The sequence below is a fragment of the Lipotes vexillifer genome, unplaced genomic scaffold, assembly GCF_000442215.2.
Source record: "Lipotes vexillifer unplaced genomic scaffold, Lipotes_vexillifer_v1.1 scaffold1641, whole genome shotgun sequence".
In the NCBI taxonomy this organism is placed as follows: domain Eukaryota; kingdom Metazoa; phylum Chordata; class Mammalia; order Artiodactyla; family Lipotidae; genus Lipotes; species Lipotes vexillifer.
Window position 1 is genome coordinate 666,865 of NW_006779772.1, and position 8,861 is coordinate 675,725.

Consider the following 8,861-nt stretch of genomic DNA (forward strand, 5'->3'; position numbering starts at 1 on the left):
GTCTTGAAGCCAGACAATCGACTTGCAGCTCTCCCTCCCCTCCCTCTCTCTCCACGTTCTGCTCCCACTTGCTCTCCCCCGGCCCCATCCCCTCCCCTCCCGGCGGAAAGCCCCCAGAAAGCAACAAAGCTGAGCCGAGAGAAACAAACAAAACAAACACACCGGGCCAGACAAGCAATCGACAAAACTTTGCAAAGCAGAAACAAAAAAGGAAAAACTAACCAACCTCAACCAACCAGACCCCGAGCCACCCGGGGCGCCCTCTCGCACCCTTGCACACACAAAAGGCGGCGCGCCGGAGCCCGAGACCCGGGAGCCGCCGCCGCCAGCAGCCAGGGGAGCAGGAAGTCCGGACGCGGCCCCCATAGATATGGCAATGGTAGTCAGCACGTGGCGCGACCCCCAGGACGAGGTGCCCGGCTCTCAGGGCAGCCAGGCCTCGCAGGCGCCGCCCGTGCCCGGCCCGCCGCCCGGCGCCCCGCACACGCCACAGACACCCGGCCAAGGGGGCCCGGCCAGCACGCCGGCCCAGACGGCGGCCGGCGGCCAGGGCGGCCCTGGCGGTCCGGGCGGTGACAAGCAGCAGCAGCAGCAGCACATCGAGTGCGTGGTGTGCGGGGACAAGTCGAGCGGCAAGCACTACGGCCAGTTCACGTGCGAGGGCTGCAAGAGCTTCTTCAAGCGCAGCGTGCGGAGGAACCTGAGCTACACGTGCCGCGCCAACCGGAACTGTCCCATCGACCAGCACCACCGCAACCAGTGCCAGTACTGCCGCCTCAAAAAGTGCCTCAAAGTGGGCATGAGACGGGAAGGTATCGGCCTCTCATTTCTACCCCCCTCGCCTGGGGTCCCGGGGCCCTGGGTGCGTTTGGCTAGCCTGCTCTGGGTAAGGACACGGAAGCCCCAAGCTCTTCTCTTCGTATTGCAGCTGAAAGGGGTTTTATACTAGAAGCAAGTTCTGCATTGGAACCCAGATCCCCAAATCCGCATGCTTTGGCCGACTGATTTCCTCTTCTACTCTCACTTCGGGCTCTTTTAATTTTCTTTGCATTGACTGCCAGTTCATTCGAGTTCGCCTTTCTGCAAGTGATGGGGTGTTGTTTGTTGCTGTTTTAAAGCCTGGTTTACTTCTCTCTCTTTCCTCTCAGTTTTTTTTCTCTCTCCTTGTTTTTCCTGCATGTTCAACACATGTCCCTCCTCCCCACCCCTCTCCCCAGCCCCCACCCGCTCAAAAAAAAAAAAAACCCAACAACCTGAGATTGTACTTTTGTACAGGAGGTTCAAATTACAAATGGCAATTTTACGCACTTCGCCGTATTAACGCTGCCGCCCGGGCAGCACTCATGTGACCCTCCGTGGATTAACATTCGGCTGGAAAAAAAAAAAAAAACTCTGTTTTCTTTTTTCCTTTCACTTTTGAAAGGAGGAGAGCGCGATAGGGAGTAGGGGAAGGGTGGGCGAGGGGCCCTGGGCGGCTGCTTTCGCTCTGCGCGAGTTGGGTCTTTGTGATATGAAATTCGCCGAGCGCCGCAAGCCGTGCTCGGCCAATGGCGCGCTCGGCGCCGGGCGCGGGCTCCGGGTTGGGGCGAGCGAACGCCGCGGTTTCTTTGTGTTTCTGCGAGAGCGACTCTCCCCGTCCAGCGTCAGATAACAGCTCGTGCCCGAGCCTGGCCGGCTTTCCCCGGCCCTCCCCGGGCTGCGCCGGCCGCCCGCTCCCCGCCTCTCCCCGGCTTCCTCTCGCCTCGGCCGGCCTGTCTCTCCGCCCTCTCCCTTCGTTTCTCTTCCTCGGAGCACACCGATTAGGCTACCGCCAGACCTCGGTTCTCAGCTTGTCTCTCACCGGGGGTGGCCCGCGGGGCTGGGGTTGTGGGGTTGGGGGAAAGCGGTTCCGGGGTGGCCACAGGCCGTCCGGGGTGCAGCTTGATGTCTTTTGCAAAAGCGTCTCACCCTCCCCCCAGCCTCGCCCCTCCCGCTCCCTCTCCTCCAATCAATAAAAAATATCAGCCGTTTAGCAGTAAGGAAGAAAGATGCCCCCAGAATGCTCCATCCCTCCCATCGTGCCGGGGACCGCGAGGCAAAGCGGCCAATTCTGGGTCCTCGGCCGCCCAGACCGGAGTGGGCCTCCGAGGCCAGTGTGCCGCCCTGGCCGCCAGAGCTTGCCTGGGTGGTGATTTGAGAGGAGTGCAGCCGGGCTCCCGGCGACTCCCAGGTCTGTGGCCCTAGCGCGCTGGTGAGAGGGGCAGGACTGCCTGTTCCTGCGCCCCGCGGGGTCTGGGTCAGGTGGGGGTCGGGCTGGGGCAAACACTGCCGGGGGAGCAGGGGAACGAAGCTGGTCATTAACTGCGGAGTGTCTCCTTTCCTCCCTGCAGCGGTGCAGAGGGGCAGGATGCCGCCCACCCAGCCGACCCACGGGCAGTTTGCGCTGACCAACGGGGACCCCCTCAACTGCCACTCGTACCTGTCCGGATATATTTCTCTGCTGCTGCGCGCCGAACCCTATCCCACGTCGCGCTTCGGCAGCCAGTGCATGCAGCCCAACAACATCATGGGCATCGAGAACATTTGCGAACTGGCCGCGCGGATGCTCTTCAGCGCCGTCGAGTGGGCCCGGAACATCCCCTTCTTCCCTGACCTGCAGATCACCGACCAGGTGGCCCTGCTTCGCCTCACCTGGAGCGAGCTGTTCGTGCTGAACGCGGCACAGTGCTCCATGCCCCTCCACGTCGCCCCGCTACTGGCCGCCGCCGGCCTACACGCCTCGCCCATGTCCGCCGACCGGGTGGTCGCCTTTATGGACCACATACGGATCTTCCAAGAGCAAGTGGAGAAGCTCAAAGCGCTGCACGTCGACTCCGCCGAGTACAGCTGCCTCAAGGCCATAGTCCTGTTCACCTCAGGTAGGAAGGAGCCCTGCCCTCTCATGCCCACGCGCTCCTAGCTCAGAGTTAGGGCCTAAACTCTTAGGAGCCCCCAGAACTAGTCCAGCCTCCCCCTTAAAAAGCCAAACTGTCTGTGCAACTTGGAATGGGAACTTTGCATAGCTGTTGGGGCCCCACCAGGCCTGTCCTGGAGAGAGGGGAGAGGAGAGGAAGGCTGGGTTGCAAGAAGGATGCTTCAGACACAGACTCTCAAAACAGGCCATGGGGAAGCCTCTCAGGCCTGTTCCCCTCCCACCAGACTAGGATGCATGCTTCTGCTCCTTCCCTTAGCTCAGGCCCTCTGGGCCAGCTGAGCCTGTGGAATCTCTTGTACCCCATGGCTTTCTCTGTCACCCTGGCTGAACCTCTAGAAGATGCCCTTAGGCACTGGAGCAGTCTTGGTATCATCCCTGCAGGGGAAAGTTTGCCCCTGCAGGGGAAAAGTTTGCCTGCTAATTCAGTAGGAGTTGGAGCTCCAGGCACATCCAACCTGAGGGCAGCAATTTTCAAAATCATATTTTAATCATATTTTTATTAAAACAATGCAGACTGCCAGGAGAGGGGAAAGAGCTGTCAGAAAGGGGCAAGAGGAAGAAAGGGGCCATCATAACTCTTCAGAATGCCTGTAGGGGGTTGAAGACTCTGGCCTCTCGCTTCCCCTGCCCAGGCAAACCGTTAAGGCAATTTTCAAATAACCTAAAGTGTATGCCAACTTGGGCTGGGTATGAGTATTGCTGGAGATATAAAACCATCATTGACTGCATTATGAAATCTAATTAGTTTGCAGGTAGTTTAACCTATGTGAGTAATAGACCTAATATTAATTAACTCTTGAGGCCAAACGATTGTTGAAGGTGTCTGGCTTACCACTTTGGGCCACACCTGAGCCTTTTGGCTGCCTCCAGGCTGAGTTCAGCAGAGCCCAGGTGGGTGGAAATCACCCCTTCCACATTCCTGTTCTAAGTTGTCAGCTGATCCCTTTGTCACAGCTGAGAGGGGAAGGGGTTCCCAGTTCAGGATAACAAACATCTGGACCTGGGTAGGGCTTGGAACCTAGTCACCCACTGCAGTTTTTGCAGCTTGTAATCAGGATACAAGGAGAGCTGTGGAATTCCTGTGGCAGACAAAAAGATCCAATTCCTTACTGTTACAAGGAATTCTGGGGGCCCAAGTCATTAGCTGAATCTATTGCAGGTTCTGAGTCCTTTACCCACTGTCTTTTACATATTGCTGCTCTTCACATAAAATCCACCGCCTCCACTGCCACCCCAAATTCTGCCTTTGAAAGTCCTTAGGTAATCAATTAAAGGACAGTGTCTGGGCAAGGAAGAGCTGTATGCAGAGGCTTGGATCTGGATTATTTTTCTCGGGGGACCTGTCATAACTAGAACATTTGCCTGATGCAGAGGTACAGGCAGGATCTTCCCCTAGCCTATAGCCACCTTCACCCCTTCCCAAAACCCTAACCCAGCCCAAGTTCCCAGACCATCTGGGTGCTGGTTCATTTCTTGATGTCCTTGTTAGCTCTTAGACTTACACTTGGTCTTCCAAGGAAAGAAATGTCTGATACTGTCGTAACAGTTTAATTTATTACTATTTGCAAAATGTAGAGGCCTGTGTGGAGAATGCAAATCACCTCACAAAGAGATAAAGGTTCCTGTTATCTGATTCTGAGACAGTCCGCTGTAAGAAGGAGTCCTATAACAGATCTTTTAATTCCTGAGCACAGACACCAATGCATTCTGTATACATGCAAAGTCCTAGATCCACACATGAGGAGATTGTATGTGTGTTCTGTTTCTTGGGGTGGATGTGGTGGCAGCTCTTTTTGAATATCTCCTTTAAGAATTCACAGTATGCATGTGTTAGCCCTCGTCTTGCTTGGGGAGCCCCCAAAGGTCAGGTCACAACCTGCACCGCCTTCACTGAGAAGCCTCTCATTTCAAAGGCACTTATTGTATTTTCACGTATCCGAAAAAGAAAAGTGTTTTCCTGAAGATAACGGGGAGGGGTCTCTTCTTGGAGGGACCTGGGTGTAAAAAAAAAAAAATAAGGGAGGGGTGGTGGTAGGAGAAAAAGGGAGAGAGAAGAAAAGGAGGGAAAAGAAACAGCTCAAATGAACAGAGAGATCACAGTTTGCATGGCTGCCCATCAATAGGCTAAACTGACAAGATCAGTTTTAAAGGGCCACTTAAATCAGTTTCAAAGACTGGAGAAAAATGAGTCGCCCTCTTTGGGGAGAATCTGAGGCTGGGTCATGGGCGCCATTACCCGGGGCTGGGCCAGGTTGTTGCCCCCCCCAACACTGTATAATTATAAGCCAAACTATTATTTACAGAGGATGAGGGGGCGGAGCACTGGCAGTTTTGGTTTCATCTGTTTGTCTGTCTGTTTACTGACCTGGGCCAGATTTACCCAATGCACTTTGCTTGGGCCTCCCAGTGACCAAGCCTGAGGACTCGGACAGGGAAAGCCTGCCACGCATTGAGCTGTGTTTTATTTTAAAGCAAATACCCCAGGACCATCTCTTGCGGTCCCCACCCCCCCAAACCCCACCCCACCCCAGTTTTCAGTATGTAGGCATTTGCTCCAACTCCGGTTGGGGCAGTTTGACAGAGCACTGTACACACACCTCATGTGACCCATTTCAGACCTCTTAATCTGATGACTGAATTCTTCGTCTTCTTTTTTTTTTTTTTTTAAACTTTCTTCCAGATGCCTGTGGTCTCTCTGATGTAGCCCATGTGGAAAGCTTGCAGGAAAAGTCCCAGTGTGCTTTGGAAGAATACGTTAGGAGCCAGTACCCCAACCAACCAACGCGATTCGGAAAGCTTTTGCTTCGTCTCCCTTCCCTCCGCACGGTCTCCTCCTCAGTCATAGAGCAATTGTTTTTCGTCCGTTTGGTAGGTAAAACCCCCATCGAAACCCTCATCCGGGATATGTTACTGTCCGGCAGCAGTTTTAACTGGCCGTATATGGCAATTCAATAAATAAATAAATCAAGATAAGAAGGGGGAGTGAAACAGAGAGAAAGAAAAGGCAAAAGACTGGTTTGTTTGCTTAAATTCCTTCTATTAAGAAAGGATATAAAAGGATGTTACAAGTTTGCTAAAAGAAGAGAGGGGAAGAATTTAATGGACTGTGAATTTCCAAAAAAAAAAAGACTGTCAAATGAACTTTTACAGAATGCATTAAAAAAACAAACAAACTCCTGTGTCGGTCAGAACAACTTGCTACTTATCATTTTTGTATAAAAAGGAAATTAGTCTTTTTCTTTTTTTGGTAAATTTTGGAAAAATATTGCTAAAAGTGCATTTAAGGAGATTGGGAGAAAATTAGCAGAATGGAGAAAGTAAGTCTTTTTTTTTTTCCAAATTATTAATTGTCCTGTGTCTATGTACCTCTAGCTGTTCTTTTTTGTACTTTTCTGGTTCCAAACCAGTTTATTCTGTGGTTCTATAATAAGTTTTGATATAATCTTGGCTTCTTAAAAACTGTGTATCCTTAAAATATATGTTCTGCAAGAATTAAAACTCAGTCCATGAAAATATCATAGGAAGACATAAAACTTTAAAAGGCAACTCAAAGATGATGGAAACGCACTTACAAGTGGTGACCAAAAATTTTAGGTGAAGTTGAGCACTCTAATTTGAGAACTGGAGGAACCACATACAACACTTAACTTCCCCTACCCTGCCCACCCCCCAAAAAAAAGATACCATGACAAACCTAGCTTTTTAAAAATATTTTAAGAAAGAGAATGAACTGTGGAATTTATTGGCAGCCAAGGAATGTGTCCAAGACACATGCTGAGGTTTTGAATAAAAAGTGAACTTTGTAATTTGAATTGGGTCCCGCTTACTTCTTGAATTGTTATGAAAATCCTATATCTGTTTGTATATTTGCAAACCCTTTGTATTATAATTGTTGATATTTTCCCTTTTTAAAAAATACCATTGAAATCAGCATGACAAAATAACACTGTTGGCACTTATAGGTAACGTGATTGATTCAGTATCTTAGAGTTTACAGTTTGTGTTTTAAAAAAACTGAAGGTTTTTTTTTAAGTGCAACATTTCTGTATACTGTAAAAGTTATAATAACTGAACTGTTTGGTCGAGTCTTTGTGTGTTATATTCCAAGGAAAATTGAAAGTATTCAGAAATTAAAATATTATTTGATATCTGAAACCTGTTTGGCTGTCCCCACTCACTGTCTTTCCTTCGAGAAGCCCCTGTGAGCTCTCACTGAGCTGGGCCGGGGGCTCTATTTGTTTACTCCCCTCAGCCAGTTTGTTCAAAGGTAGACTAGTGTATTTGCCTGTTTAATTTGGGTGTGTGGGGGGGAGCTGAAGTTAATGGTTTATCTATGGTTTAGGAAGTGCCATACTGATATAGTAAACCACCCCCATTCACCTAATCCTTCTTTTAATTAAAAATGGATTTTCCAGGAAAAAAAAAAGGCCCTTATATTTGTCACACTTAAGTGCCTGCTTAGGGAAGGTATTGTGAAAAGTATTAGAAATCTTGAGATCAGTATCTATTTTATGATGAGGAAAAAATACTGTTTTGTACATTTCTGACAGTTACGCAGAAGACCGTTCAAGCAAGCTATCACAGCCTTGTAAATAGAAGGCAGTTGTTTGCAATGAGTTTTTCCTTAAGTAGGTGTGATTTTTAAAAATATTCTGTGGTTCTCGTCTAGTGTGGTTGTTGAGAGGATTTCAAATTCAGTGGTATAGCTTAGAGCGGCTGAAGGGTTTATTTTTAATGTATATATGATAACTTGAAGTTGGCCTTCCTCCCCCCTCCCCCCGTACGTTCATTCTGTGAGAGCATGACCACAGGTCAAGGGAATCTTTTCCATTGGAGTTCTGTACATAAAAACACGTCGACATTTTGACATTTCAGATTGTGTAGATGCAGTGTGTACTGCTCTTGGGATCCTTTGTCCTTAAAAGCCAAATTAAGAAAAGGAAGAGAAAGAAAGAAAAAGAAAGAAAGAAGGAAACTTTACAGGGTGTGCGGATTTGGAAGTATCTTGTTTTGGAGTCTTTTCCTCTTTCTCTTTTCCTGGTTCGGAGGAAGCTCGGTGTGTGGGAGATTTTGCAATTTTTGTTCCTATTGAGGCTTTGCAGCAGCCCCACCACTGTCCCGTGCTGTGGTTTGATTTTAAAAGGGGGTGGTGGGTAAGGGGATGTGAAAGAAAAGGGATCATTTTGTAAAGTGTATTAAACTTTGATACTCAGTTCCAGTCAATACATGTAGACCAGAAAAATCTGTCTGATTTGTGCATTTGAGCGGAGTTCTCCATCTGACCCTCAGCTTCTTTCTGTAGATATATACATACGTAAATATAAGTATGTTCTTATGGCAGAACATCGCTGACCTCTAGATCGAGGTTTTGTAGGTTGTTGTTTTTTTTCTCCTCTTGCAAGTGCTATCCATGTGAGTGTGTGAAGTTTCTCTAATAAGTAAAACACAGGCCCTTTTCCTTGTTTGTTTTGTGTTAGTTTATTGTAAACAGCCATTTGTTGTAAATTATTATTGGCATTAAATTATAATTTATGATTTTCAAAGCAAAAGTCCCTGTTTTATTATGCTTTAAGCATGTGTTCTAGACGTTGGAAATCTCTCTCTCACTCTCTCTAAGTTTCAGCAGTGAGCTTGGGGTCTGCGAGGCAGAAAAACAGGACCCAAAATTTTTCAAACGGTTAAAACAAAACCCCTTGTATATGTTTAGAGTGGCCGGAGGAGGATCTGTTTAGAGTCTTGAGTTTGGTTTAAGTTTATTGCATTTAAAGAAAGTTTTTCTTTTCACGCTGAGTTAGAACAAAAGATCTTTGCTGCGACTGAATTGGACAAAAGACGAGGGCTGGGACCCAGAGAGTGCGTTCTGTGTGAAATTGACGAGATCTTTAAAAAAGCTGCTAAACATGGCGAC

At 48.7% G+C, this 8,861-nt stretch overlaps 1 protein-coding gene across 5 annotated transcripts in view; it reads left to right on the plus strand.

The window, feature by feature from the left end:
• The window catches only part of NR2F2 (nuclear receptor subfamily 2 group F member 2), a 14,571-nt gene extending 6,068 nt beyond the window's left edge, over positions 1-8,503 (plus strand). Inside the window, exons 1-4 of one of the 5 annotated variants that reach the window (XM_007452965.1) lie at positions 371-412; positions 533-812; positions 2,370-2,897; positions 5,634-7,108. In XM_007452965.1, the coding sequence (XP_007453027.1) occupies positions 371-412; positions 533-812; positions 2,370-2,897; positions 5,634-5,908 (1,125 nt within the window). In that variant the 3' untranslated portion in view covers positions 5,909-7,108. Of the gene's footprint in view, positions 1-49; positions 813-835; positions 887-1,635; positions 2,129-2,369; positions 2,898-5,633 lie in introns of those variants that run through there. The other 4 variants (XM_007452964.1, XM_007452968.1, XM_007452966.1 and 1 more) reach the window with 4 other exon arrangements.
• The last annotated feature ends 358 nt before the right edge of the window (positions 8,504-8,861 follow it).